This window comes from Petaurus breviceps, unplaced genomic scaffold (assembly GCF_028583685.1).
Source record: "Petaurus breviceps papuanus isolate PSGF00001 unplaced genomic scaffold, PetGlider_PUasm1.0 65, whole genome shotgun sequence".
Lineage (NCBI taxonomy): Eukaryota > Metazoa > Chordata > Mammalia > Diprotodontia > Petauridae > Petaurus > Petaurus breviceps.
In genome coordinates this window covers 934,163-948,095 of record NW_027186436.1, presented here as the reverse complement: position 1 = coordinate 948,095, position 13,933 = coordinate 934,163, and the positions used below count along the sequence as shown (strand labels likewise).

At 42.6% G+C, this 13,933-nt stretch overlaps 1 protein-coding gene across 6 annotated transcripts in view; it reads right to left on the bottom strand.

Moving 5' to 3' along the window:
• LOC138173824 (ena/VASP-like protein) overlaps positions 1 to 13,933 on the bottom strand; it is a 285,363-nt gene that overhangs the window by 81,030 nt on the left and 190,400 nt on the right. For all 6 annotated transcript variants that reach the window (XM_069103916.1, XM_069103918.1, XM_069103919.1 and 3 more), the window contains exon 3: positions 10,214 to 10,391. In XM_069103916.1, coding sequence (XP_068960017.1) covers positions 10,214 to 10,391 — 178 coding nt within the window. The remainder of the gene's footprint in view (positions 1 to 10,213; positions 10,392 to 13,933) is intronic.

Sequence of the window (13,933 nt, the reverse complement as noted above, 5' to 3'; positions counted from 1 at the left end):
CTGCATTTTGCAGCTTAACTCCTTCACATGAAAGAAGGAAGGGAAAAAGAAAGAAAAACAACATTCACTTGTAAACTGTTTGAACTTCTTATAACTATTATCATATAATTATGTCATTACCCATCTCCTGCCTCTTTTTTAATGTGCATTTTACTATCTATAGCTCCTAGTACTGGACCTTGTGTATGGTGGTGGTAGGGGCTGGGGTGGGGACAGTGTTAACAAATGCTCTTTTAAGGGAATTGAATCATTTCCCAGAGAAGGCCAAGAACCTGTCACACTGCTAGAAAGAGGAGGTCACAGTGTAAGAAGATCACAGGTATAGAGATGGAAGGAACCTCAGAGACCACCCAGTCCAACTGTCTCCCTTTAAAAATGAAGATACTGTGATCCACAGAGTGTAGAAGACTTGCCTATGGATTTGCAGTAAGTGTCAGAGGGGAGATTTGGACTCAGATTCCTTAATTTCAGAGTCAGGGATTTTTTTCCCTATTATACCACCCTGTGTTCTAAACATTTATTGGAAGTATTATCATCAAACTCTTGGCTAGTTTCTAACCTTATTTTTTAAGGAAACCGTGCCTAAGAATAACCTAGAAATAACCAAGAAATAACTTAGTGATTTGACATAAGCAAATTATTAATAGTATCAATGAGATCACTCCAAATTCCTAACATCTAATATTTACACACAAGTTATTTTTTTATGAGAGAGATTTAGGACAGGGAATCAGATAAATATAGCTAGGCATCACTTTTTTTTTTTTTAAAGAACTTTATTTTTTAGTTTTTGGAAGCAATCAGGTTAAGTGACTTGCCCACAGTCACCTAGCTAGTAAGTATCTGAGGCCAGATTTGAACTCAGGTCCTCCTGACTCCAGGGCTAGTGCTCTATCCAGTGTGCCACCTAGCTGCCCCTAGGCATTACTTTTTATAGACCTTAGGTAAAAAAAATACAATTCAAAAATCAGATATATTAGATGATTTGACAAAGTTATAGCTCATTTTGTAAAAGGATTCACCTTAGGGCTCCTTCAAGCATCCAGATTCTTCAATGAATTTAAAATAAGATCTGATTTAGAAAACTCTGATGTTATTCTGCACCTAAAATCTCAGGATCATAGATTTGGAGACTGAAGGGGCCCAACAAGCTGTTGACTAAGTCCCTCATCTTACATATAAGAGTGGGGCAGGAAGGAGAAGAAGGGAATAAGTATTTATTAAGTACCTAGTATGTTAAACACTTTAAAAATCTTATCTCATTTGCTCCTCACAGCAACCCTGGGAAGTAGGTGCCAGTATGATCCCTGTTTTATAGCTGAGGAAAATGAGGCAGACAGGTAAAGTGACTTGCCCAGGGTCACACAATTAGCAAGTATTTGAGGCTGGACTTGAATTCTGCTCTACTCTGACTCTAGTCCTAGCTTTCTCTCCCCTTCATCCTCTAGCTGCCTTCCTGACTCCCAAGTCCAGTGTCCTAGTCATTACGACATGCTACCATTTATACAATATTTTGGGAAGCAAGCTATTATAAGGGAAAGAAGTGATTCCCATTTTGGCTTTGTGCTACCTGTGGTCATGTAACACTAACAATAATGACCATTACAATGGACATTTCTATAGCAAGTTAAGGTTTACCAAATGTTTTTTCCTCACAACAATTCTGTGAGTTAGGTAGTGAGAGTATTGTTCTCCCCATTTTTCAGATGAGTAAACTTAGGCCCGTCAAAGTTTCACTGGGCATCAGACTCTATCTGATTCTAAGGCGAATGCTTTTTCAATGCATTGCACTATGGTGGTGGATATCTCAGTGGTCTTGGTGAAATTTCAAAGCAAATTGATTTTTAACAAATATAACCACAGGTAATGAGGGTTTTTAGGAGGTGAAAGTAGTGAGAAACCAAAGCAATACTGATAATGTCAAGGTTTATAGAATTATTGAATCTAGAGACAGAAAGGATCCTGGGTCACCTTCCTAAAGACAGAAATTCTCTCTATAGCATCCTTGACAGATGACTCTCCAACCTCTCAGTCATCACACTGCCTCTCGTGAGGAACTTTCCACTGTTCCACGGCTCTGATTGCTAGGAACTTCTCCCACATTGGACCCAAATCTGTCTTCCACAATTAGTCCTAGTTCAGTTCTTCAGAATGATTCAACCATCACTTTCATTGTTGGTGTTCAGTCATTTTTTTTTTTTTTTGTATCTGACTCAATGACTCCATTTGGGGTTTTCTTGGCAAAGATAGTGGAGTGGTTTGCCATTTCCTTCTCTAGCTCATTTTACAGATGAGGAAACTGAGGCAAACAGGGTTAAATGACTTGCCAAGAGTCACACAGCTAGTAAGTGTCTGAGACCAGACTTGAAGTCAGGAAGATGAGTCTTCTTGATGCCAAGCCCAATGCTCTATTCACTTTGCCACCCAGCTGCCCCCAGCTATGGCTTAGCAAGCACCAATGTGTAAGGCAGGAGAAGAAAGAAAGGAAGAAGTGGTTAATTTATTTTTGGTATATGATAAGGATCATCTCTCCTAAGCCCTGACATGCTCTGATTCTAGGGAGATAAAATTACTCCATGGAATATGCAAAAAAATCAGCCCATACCAGCTGAAACCACAACTAGCTCCTTAGTCCCTACAGAACAAGACACTCTTTGGAGAATGGGAGACTGTGTAGGAAGCAGAAGTCACTAACTGAAAATACAAGTGCCCGGCACACTTTGAAAGGACGGTGACAAGAATGACGAGAAGAACATAACTTGCCAACAGATGGCTGACAAAGACCCCTGCTCACACTTGTTGTAGACTCCCTCAAGAGGCAGCTGAAGGAAATCCAGTCTTTTCAGTACTTCTCAGGGTTTCTGCCTCCAGACAGAGATTTTGGTGACTAACTTCACTTTTGTGAAGTGGTGAGACAGCCCACAGTCCTCTCCAGACAAACAGTATTTATAGAACTGGAACCGGAAGGGGTCTTGGAATCACAGACGCATAAAATGTCAGGGCTGGAAAGGATGTAAGCCATCAGTTTATCCATCTCCTTCATTTTACCGATGAGGAAGCTGAGGCCCAGAAGGGGAAAGTGATTTGCATACTCATACAGCCACACTAATATCTCTTTTACGGTTGTTCACTTTTTTTTTCCTTTTCGAAGAGGATCAGTGTTATCATGAGGTGATGTCCCGACTTGAGCATGAATTGGATTTAAGTGAGGCAGAGTTGCACAAAGTCATCAGCCTCACTGTATTCCAGAGTCATTGACATACAGCAGCAGGACAAAAGTCAAGATGACTGGTGACAGATGGGGATGCAGTGGATACTGACCTTGGTGTCTTCAGTGTCTGACCAAGCCCTAAGGGTTCCACAGAGCTTGCTTCAACCACTATCAGGGCCTTTGAAATAAATTGTTTTCATCTACCCATTCCTTGGGGTGGGGAGTCTTTTTATTTTTGGGGTAGTCATCCTCCCTAACTCACCAATGGATCTGAGGTCTGGTTACCCTCAACCTGCTCTAACCCATCTGCTAATACAATTTCACAGGTTTTACTGGGGTGTGGCCTCAGGCATGCTACAGCTCGTTGGAACCAGAGGTGAAAGCTGGGTGATGGGTGGACACCAAAGGTGGATGAGCAGCCCTGTGAAGGGCTCAGCAGCCCTCACACCAGAGGTCCTGGTTTTCTCTGACCATTTTGGGTCACTGGATCCAGATGGCTCTGGAGGAGAAAGTGAGGCTGGTGACCTTGCACAGTCCCTTCTCACTCAAATCAAAGTCAACTGCAAGTCATGTCATCATTTCCCAGAAACCATGGTCCTCTTAGAAAATGAAGGACAGGGGCGGCCAGGTAGCACAGCGAGTAAGAGCACCTGCCCCAAGTGGCAGGACGACCTGAGGATCGAATCCTGGCTCAGACACTTAGCACCCACCCAGAAACACCTGGCTGTGTAACCTTGAGCAAGTTACTTAACCCCAATTGCTTAGGGGCGGCCAGGTGGCTCAGCGAGTAAGGGCACCAGCTCCAGTGTCATGATGACCTGGGGATTGAATCTGGGCTCAGACACTTAGCACCCACCCAGAAACACCTGGCCATGTAACCTTGAGCAAGTTACTTAACCCCAATTGCTTTAAAAAAAAAAAAGAAAAGAAAATGGACAAACACAACAACAACCCAGCATACACCAGCTACCTTCTGCAGTAGCTCTTTGCATAATTCACACCTTGAGGGCAGGAATAATTCCCTTTTTGTCTTTGGACTCCGTAGCCCAACACAGAGCCTGCCCGGCACTTCTGGGAGAGGCAGCACTATTTTGTAATTTCTTTGGTGTGAGAAGGTCCTGGTGAGGAATCCCTTTTACCAATGCAAATTTGTAACTTGTAATGCAACCTCTGGGTTTAGAGACTTGCTGGGGGGTAACTGAGAAAGCTAAGTAAATTGCCCAGAGCCATCCAGCTTGAGGGCAGCTAAGTGTTGCATTGGGTACAATTCTGGGTCTGGAGTCAGGAAGACCTGAGTTCAAATGTGGCCTCAGAAACTTATCAACTGTATGACCCTGGGCATATCACTTAACCCTGTTTGTCTCAGTTTCCTCATTCATAAAATGAGCTGGGGAAGGAAATACAAACTGCTCCAGTATCTTTGCCAAGAAAACCCTAAATGTGGTCACGAATAGCTGAATATGACTCAAATGACTCCACACACAGCCAGTATGAGGCAAAGGTGGGGCTTGAACTCTTCCCTTCCTGACTCTGAGGTCAACTCTCTCTATTCACTACCCACTGATGACTGGTGCATAATAGGTGCTTAATAAATGCCTGTTCACTTGGTTGAATGTCTTTTCTTTCCATGAACTTTTTGAAAGCAGGTTCAACGTCAAGAACAGGGCTTCACAGGTACCTGGGTACTCAGGAAATATTTGTTAAACAGGATTATAATCTCAGTGATGAAGCCATCAGCCACCAAAGTGATTTATTTGGGGAAAATGAAGTGTCAGGGCTATGACCAAAGAAACCATTCTTGAACTTCTAATGAAACCAAGAGCACTTTACCCAAAGCCTGCACCTCATGACTCAGCTTCCACTATGTGATCTGGTTTATCTGTAAATAGCCACCACCCAAAAGACACAGAGAGCCGTGGTCACTGTAGCACTTGGGTTTCACTCACGCAAGGGGTAGATCAAATCACCTCCCTGTTATTCAACTCCTTCTTACTCACTCAGGCAGTTGGCCAGGATCCTCACCAAAAATGTCCCCAGCCTCCAACAAAGAAAATGTTAGGATCCCAGTGACTTCGATTTCCTTCATAAGTCATGGTTATTTCTCTTCCTCCACCTCCTCCCCACCCCCCACCCCGAAATCTGTCTGTAGCTACAGAAGCCTTTGGAACCCAAAGGGACCATTCAGTCCAACAGTCCATTTTATAGAAGTTGCAACCAAGTCCCAGAGAACTTGTCTCTCGTACAAGGTCATGTGCATAGTAAGTAGCTGAGATAGAATGAATTTTAGTTTTATAATTCCAAACTCAGTGTTCTAGATACTCTACTACCCTCTCTGTCCATGGTACTTATTAGCTGTGTGATCCTGTGTGAGTCACTTAGCTTCTGTCTGCCTTATTTTCCTCATTTGTAAAATGAGGATTAAAATAGCACCTCCCTCCCGGGGTTATTGTGAGGATAAAATGAGATAATATGTATGAAGTGCTTTGCAAACCTTAAAGTGCAATATAAAAGTTGTTGTTATTAAGATCTTGGCTATTATTTAAACCTGAGGCTTCCTTGCCCATCTACCCCAGGAGTTTCCACGCCAAAATTCTTTTTTCTTCTCATCTAGGGAAGTGACATCAGGTTATTAATATATATGTTGTTGTTCAGTTGTTTTTTCAGCTGTACAACTCTTCATGACCCCATTTGGGGTTTTCCTGGAAGATACTGGAGTGGTTTGCCATTTCCTTCTCCAGCTCATTTTACAGATGAGGAAACTAAGGCAAACATGGTTAAATGACTTGCCCAGGGTCACACAGCTAATACAAGTTTGAGGAAAGATTTGAACTTCAGAAGGTGAGTCTTCCTCACTCCAGGCCTGGTACTTTATCCACTGTACCACCTTAAAGTGCTCTGTGTGTGTGTGTGTGTGTGTGTGTGTGTGTGTGTGTGTGTGTGTGTGAATTGTGCAGTTACTGATAACAGTCCATGAAGAATCCTGGAATCTCAGACTTCTAGAGCTGGGAGGGACCTCCTGGTCATCTAATTCAAGCCATCCCTAAACAAGAATCTCTTCTATGATTTTCTGAAGTCCTGATCCAGCCTTTAATTAAAGACCTGCAGGGAGAAGTGAACTTTCCTGGGGCAGGCCATGCCACTTTTGGAGAGCACTCATTGTCGGGAAGTTTTTCCTTATACAGAGGAGAGTTAGTTCTAGAAAGGTGTTATTTCAGTTCTGAAAATAACCAAGGCCATTCTTCCCAGTTGTCTTAAAAGGGATAGTGGCTTCTGAAATCAACCCAGCATCTCCCAGATGAATCCCAAATTGGTAACTGTTTGCATCACCCTTTCGGGACAAAATAGGCAAGAAATACCTATTCAAATAGTTAAAATACAAAGGGACTTTTAGAGTTGACACTGGGAGGAGTTTGGGTATCCACGTGTGGAGGCTGGTTTAAAAGAAGCTTGTTCAAGGTAGTGGGGTTTTAAATGACAACCCCTTGCTGGGCCCCCTGGTGTTTTACCAGCACACAGATACTGGTGCTGCCCTTGGCTCTGCTTGGTGCTAGATAGCAGCAGGGACTACAAGTTACAGAGTCAAGTCCACACGCATTTAGTAAGTGCCTACTTTGTGCTGGGCCCTGGGGATACAAAGAAAGCCAAAGACAACAACAAAAAAAGAGGGAGCTTTTAGCCAGAAATAAAGAAAAATAATTCCCTCATTAAGAGCTGTCCAAAAGTTACCTGACATTGAGATGACAAAATGACAAAAAACTTTCAGAGAGGAGCTTCCAGCGAGGAAACTCCTTCTAACAATGTAGATTCCCAAGTCAAAGCACCTGGATAGTACAGTGGATAGAGCACTGGGTCTGAAGTCAGGAAGAACTAAGTTCAAATCCAGCCTCAGACACTTATTAGTTGCATGACCCTGGGCAACTCACTTAACCCTGTTTGCCTCAATTTCCCCATCAGTGGCTGGCACATAGTAGGTGCTTAACAAATGCTTATTCTCTTTCTCCTTCCCTAATCTGCAATTTGTAATTTTAAATTGTAATTTGTAAATAATAATCTTGGAAAGTTGCCTGGACCACACAACCAGTATGTGCCAGAAACTGGACTTTAGCTTATTTCTTTCTGACAACAAGGTTGGTTCTCTATCCATTAGGTAACAACACTGCCTCTCAGCACAAGTATGATCACCCTCATTTTACAGATGAGGAGACTGAGCCTTAAAGTGGTGGTAACTTGCCCAGGGCCACACAAGTAGCAAGAGGCATGAGTCAAAGCCAGATCTTCTCAATCTGTACCTAGTACTTTCTACCATATCAGCTAATAATCCCCTTCTGGAATCTTCCTCTATTGCCTTCCATAAGGTAAAGATTCTCCTGGGATCTCTAGACCTGGGTCAGAGGACAGAGGACAGAAAGTTAGCAGGGCTTTTGGAGAGGCTACAAATACAGGCCAAACAATGGACTCTAAGTTTATCCTCTGAGGACCAGCTGAGCTAAACGTAGTGGGGCTTATCACCAGAAGACCATAGGGTCATAGCTTTAGAGGTGGAAAGGACCTTAGAAACCCTTCATTTTACAGTATAGGACACTGAGGCCCAGTGACTTGTGCACAATCAGAAAGCCAGTAATGGTACTAATAGCTAACATTTATAAGGTGCGTTAAGATTTAAAATACTAATAGCTAATATTTACTATAGTGCTTTAAGGCTGGCAAAGCATTTTATACACATTATTTCATTTGATGCTCACAACAACCCTGTGAAGTAGGTGCTAATTTATCCTTATTTTACAGATGAGGAAATTGAGGCAAATAGGTGACTTGCTCAGGGTCACACAGTTAGCAAATGTCTGAAGCTGAATTTGAACTCAGGTCTTCCTGACTCTAGGTCCAGCACTCCATCCAGAGTGCCACCTAGTGGTTTCTATCTATATTGTTTCATTTGATCTTCACAACAACCTTCTGAGGGAGGTATTATTATTATTCCCATTTTACAGATTGAGAAACTGAAGGGGAGGGAGGTTTAAGTGACTTTGCCTAGAGTCACACAGCTAGAAAGTTTCAGTGGTAGGATATGAACCCAGGTCCTCTGCCTCCCAAGTCAGTATTCTTTTCATTGTACAGGGTATCCCTAAAGTCTGGACATATAGGAAATCTCATTAACTATGCATAGTTTCAAGAAATGAAACGAATGACATTTTCAACATTTTATTTTATTAGCATAAATTTTAGCCATGACAATTTCATATGGAATAAAAGCTTTCATTAGCTACTGGGGACTATTTTCTACATTAATGAGATTCATTTAATTAATTAATGAGATTTCCTATGTGTCTCCTATATCTTTCTATGAAATCTCATTTATGTTGCTTACAGCAAACAACCTACTAAAGCAAGAGAAAGGGCTTTGAGCTGCATTGGTGGAAGATGTTCCCCACATGGATGAAATAGCATCTTGGAGCTATTTAATATAGTAGTATATTATGTATATATGTACATAAAATATATTATATATAATAGTAATCACAAGAGTAGCCCTGGAGTCAGGAGGACCTGAGTTCAAATTTGGACTCAGACACTGTGTCACCCTGGACAAGTCACTTAACACTGCCTTGAAAAAAAATAATCAGAAGACTTCACCTTGATAGTGATCTAAGGTTTAGTGAGCACACTAACTGGTTAGTAATTCATTCTACTCCCCTCTCTTTTTAAAGGAAGCATTTGTTTGACTTTTCCCTCTTTAACTGTGTTTTTCCCCTCCTTCCTTCTTCACAAGCTGATGTGCAAAAAAGATAGATGAGAGTTTCTCAGATAGGGTTCTATCCTGGTGAAAAGACTTCTCAAGTTTGGGCCGCTGAGCTCTCCACTGCATAGAAAAACTAATTCCCCTCAAGCCCAACCAGCAATTTCTGTTCCTCCAAGGGTCTGAGATGCCTCTGACCAAGCACATGTAACTGTCATTTAAAATTAAACAGTTCTCAGGTGAGGAAGGCCCAGAGCACTGCAGGGCTGAGAGATTAGATGTTTAAAGGAAACTTTTCAAAGTTCATAGGAAACCCACCAAGTCTTGGGCAGATATGTAGGCAGGCAGCATTTTCTATATATGTGAAAGTCCTGAAATAACCATATGGGGGCTGCACACTGAGACAGCAGGCGTGACGTTCCCCACTCACTGTCTCCTGTCTGGTCTAGGCTTGGGGCCAATGATTTTCCACTATAAACTTCAATTTTATTGATAGTAATGTTTACACCAGGCAGCAGGAAAGAGCCACCCTCTCCAGCTCAGGAGCAGAAGCCCCAGACACAATATCCTCCATTAGAACATATCTACAGGCTAATGGAGTTAGTGCTGCTGGGTTCCAGAAGGCTTCATTCTCCTTCTGCCACCTCCCACCTTCTCAATAAAGGACACACCATTTTGTTACTCTGTTCCAAGTGCAGAGCACATGGAAAGAACATAGTATTTGGACTCAGAAAGTCGTGTACTAGAAAATGCTCCAGAGTTAGAGGACCTGGATTCAAATCCTGCCTCTGAATGTTTACTAATTGTTTATTTTTTTAACCTTTCTGTATCTCAGTATCCTTATTTGCAACATTTACAAAATTCCATGTAAAATTACTAGGTTGGACTAGATGGCCGCTGAGGTCTCTTTCAACTGTAAAACTATCCTCCGGTAACTTGCTTTCCACCACTAATTACCCATATAACTTTGGACAAGTATACCTTGTTTTTCTCATCTGAGGGAGTTTGTCCAATCTCATCCTGGGAACTCTATGCCACAGAAAGAAGGAAGAGGATGACAGGAAAGCATGTATAAAGAGGTCTTGATGGGCAGCTAGCAATCAAACATACTTGTCACACGTGACAAGTGAAATTCCACCTCCCCCTTTCATTCTTCCTTCCCTTCCCCCTTCTTGGATAAAATTCCAGCTAATGCTGTTTAGCCCCAATAGAAAAAGCCCCAGGAGGGCAAGAAAATGGCCCCAAACAAAGCCCTTGGAGCTGCTTACCTCCGTCTTGGGAATTCATGATGTTCAGAGCAAACAGCATGGCATTGGAGAAGGTGGTCGCTTCTTCCTTGCTGGCGAAATTCAAGCCATAGACCTGCCGGGCATCTCGCCACTGGTGAAATGTTGGCGTAGCCTGATTGTACTTCAGCCCTTTCACAATTGAATAATTGATCACGACCTGGAAGGGGGGGGGGGGGGAAGGAGGGAGGAGAGACACGAGTAAATAAATAAAACTGGGCAAGTAAGAGGGTGGAAGGAAGATGGGCAAGTGGCTGCCCATACAAGAGCCCCAGGGGAAGATGTCCCATCCTGAGGGGCAGGGCTGGAGGCAGAAGGAAGCAAGAGAGGACAGGTTTTCAGACTTGAACCTTGGTGCAGCGGGAAGAACTCCAGACTTGGGGTAAGAGCACCTGGGTTTAAGGCCTGGCTTTGCCAGTTACTAGCTAGGTGTCCTTAGGTGAGTTCCTTTACCTCTCTGGGCTTCAGATTCTTTATCTATAAAGGGAAAGGATTGTAGTCAAACTCTAAGGTTCCTTTCAGCTCTAAGGTTTTCATTCAGTGAATACAAAAGTGCCCATTCTATTCAAGGCCCTCTGTTCAGTGCCATGGGCAAAAGCAATGATATGGGTAGGCAAAAAAAGATATATATGTATGAAAAAAGATGTATTTATTACATTTATATATAGACACACATACACACATACATACATACATATAGGACCCAGGCCCTGCCCTTAAGAAACTCACTTGCTTACCTGAAAAATGATATGATGCAAAAGCAGATGACAAAAGGCATATGTAATAAGGCCAATGAACACTGGGTATGCAGTAAAGTGCTTAATAACTGCTTGCTGACTGACTGTCAAAAATTATTATATTAGACTTTCTTACAGTATGACTTTGGCTTCAGTCTATCTTCTTCTCTAGGCCACATTTTGCATAATCTTCCTAATGTACTGCTATGATCATGCCACTCCTTGACACACAAGCCTTTATTAAAGTCTTTCCACTGCTTACTTATGGAAAACGATCACTCCCAATCCTGACATTCAAGGCTCTGTCAAATCTGACTCCAATGTACCAGTCCATCTTCATCTCCTGCTATTTTCTTTAAGCAGGGTGTGTTCCAATCCAGCAAGATGACTTGTCCAGCTGCCATTTTTGTTCTGAACTCCCTTGTCTCAATGCCTTTACTAATGCCACCTCCATTGCTTGGAGTGTACTGTGTGAGGGCTCTAGGAATCCAGAAGAGGAGGGAGTGACCTCTGTGGCTGGGGGGAAAGGAGGAAGGGGCTTTGCAAGGAATTGATAGCTCTCATACTTTTTTCAGTCCTCATCTTTTTTGACTTCTTTATTTGGTCACTTCTTCCTGGATATTCTCTCTTTTTTGTTTTTCGGTATGATGCTGACTTTTCTTGGTTACCATCCTACCAGTCTGGACTCTCCTCAGTCTCCTTTGCTGGATCATCAACCATATTCTAGCCCTTAACTCCAGGTGATTCCCAAGGGCTCCCTTCTGTTCTTTCCCAACACCTTTTTGGTTGATCCCATCAGTTTCCCAGGAATTCAATGATTATCTCCATGCAGTTGGCTTTTGGCTCTCTATATCCAGCCCTAACTTCTTTTGAACTTCAGTCCCATATCACCAACAACCTAAAGGGCATTTACTCAGCAAACTCACTATCTATGTCCGCCCCACCCCCGTCCTAACTTCCCTATTTCTGCTTAGGCTTCCATTATCCTTTCAATCACTTATGTTGACAAGCCTGGAGTCATTCATAACTCTTCCCTCTCCTTCAACTCTGGTCCGCCCCATATTCCAACTGCCAAGTCTCATTAGTTCTATGTCTACAACATCTCTGGGATGAATCCCTTTCCCCTCCACTAGACTGGTCACTACCGTTCTGACTCAGGCCTTCATTACCATTTGTCTGTACTACTACTATAATAATTCTCTACGTCATGTCTCTCCTCTCTCTGATCCACCCTCCCCCCATAGCTACCAAATTGATATTCTTTATGCACAGCCCTGACTATGTCTTGGCTGGAGAAGCTTCAAAGGATCCTGATTGCCTCCAGGATAAAACATAAATGGCTTGGAATTAAAAGCCTGTCAATCTGATTCCATTCTACCTTTCCAAGCTTAATGCACATGGCTCCCCTTCCTGCAAGTACCAGCAAAGCTGACTTACTTCCTCTTCCTTATTCCCACAACATTCCATATCCTGTTTCATTTCAGCATTGTCTCCAGTTACCCACCACGTCTCTATATATTCCCTCCTTACTTCTATTTCTTAGACAACCTTCGAGTCTCAAGGGTCTCAAGGGCTATCTCCTACATGAGGCCTGTCTTGGTCTTCCCAACTGCTAGTGGCTTCCCTTCTAAAATTGCTTTGTATATATCTAATAGCTTTATCTGTGTACATGTTATTTAAAACCAATAAAATGAAAGTTTCTTAAAATCAGGTTCATTTTCATTTTTTTTTGGTAACACAGCTCCTGGTACATAGAAGGTACTTAAACGCTCATTGAATGTTGTAAGGAGGAGATAAGACACTTTTGTTGTTGTTTTTGAGTCATTTCTGCTATGTCCAACTCTCTGTGACCCCATTTGGAGCTTTCTTGGCAAAGATACTAGAGTGATTTGCTATTTCCTTCTCCAGCTCATTTTCCAGATGAGGTAACTGAGGCAAACAGGGTTAAGGAACTTGTCCAGGGTCACATAGCTATTAAGTGTCTGAGGTTGGATCCTGAACTCAGGTCCTCCTGAATCCACAGCTAGCTCTCTATATACTGTACCACTTAGTTGCCCCAAGACACTTACTCAAATGAACACTGTGTAGGGATTATAAATCTTTTCCTATCCTGCACCCTTCTATGGTGCTATGGAGAATGTATGCTCCATTCCCCTTTCATTCTCATAGATCTTTTGATGGACAGTCTTGGTTAATTTGAAGACCTCACTCAGATGTTACTGAGGGAACTTTGGAGATGGGGAGATAATTATAGGAAGTGGCACCTCTCTTGAGCCTTTAGACATGGGGGAGTGGTGATGTGAGTGGGAATTACAACATAAAAGTGCTAGGGAAAAGAAGAATCCAAATGCTGACAAATCACCATAAGTCAACATAGAACCAAGAGAGAACCCTACTGGTAAGGTACAAGGAGAGATGGGGAGGCCTGGGGCTGGAAACAGTAATAAAATTGATAGCTCTAGAAACAGAGGACCTTCGTGTCTTGTCTACTCTCCTACCTTTTCAGCCCCTCTCTCCCTCCCTACTCTTTATCCCCAACCATGTACTCTGCAATCCAGTGACTTTGGCCTCTATGTTGTTCCTGGGACAAGGCATTCATTCCTCTCTAGATTCTGGCATCTTCAGTGACTGTCCTCCATGCCTGGAATGCTCTCCTTTCTCACCTTGTCTTTCCTTTAAGGCCCAGCTAAAAATCTCACCTTCTATGGGCGGAGAGCCTTTCCTAATCCCCTTAATCACAATGCCTTCATGTACTGGTTATCTCCAGTTTATCCTGTCTATGCTTCATTTGTACATGGTTGTCTGCATGTTGTATCCCCTAGTAGACTATGAGTTTCTTGAGAGTAGGGACTGTCTTTAACTTTCTTTGTACCTCCAGTACTTTGTACAATGCCTAGAACATAGTAGGTGCTTAATAAAGGGTTTTTGACTGATTACTGTGGGGATGAGGATCGGAGCTGAGTAG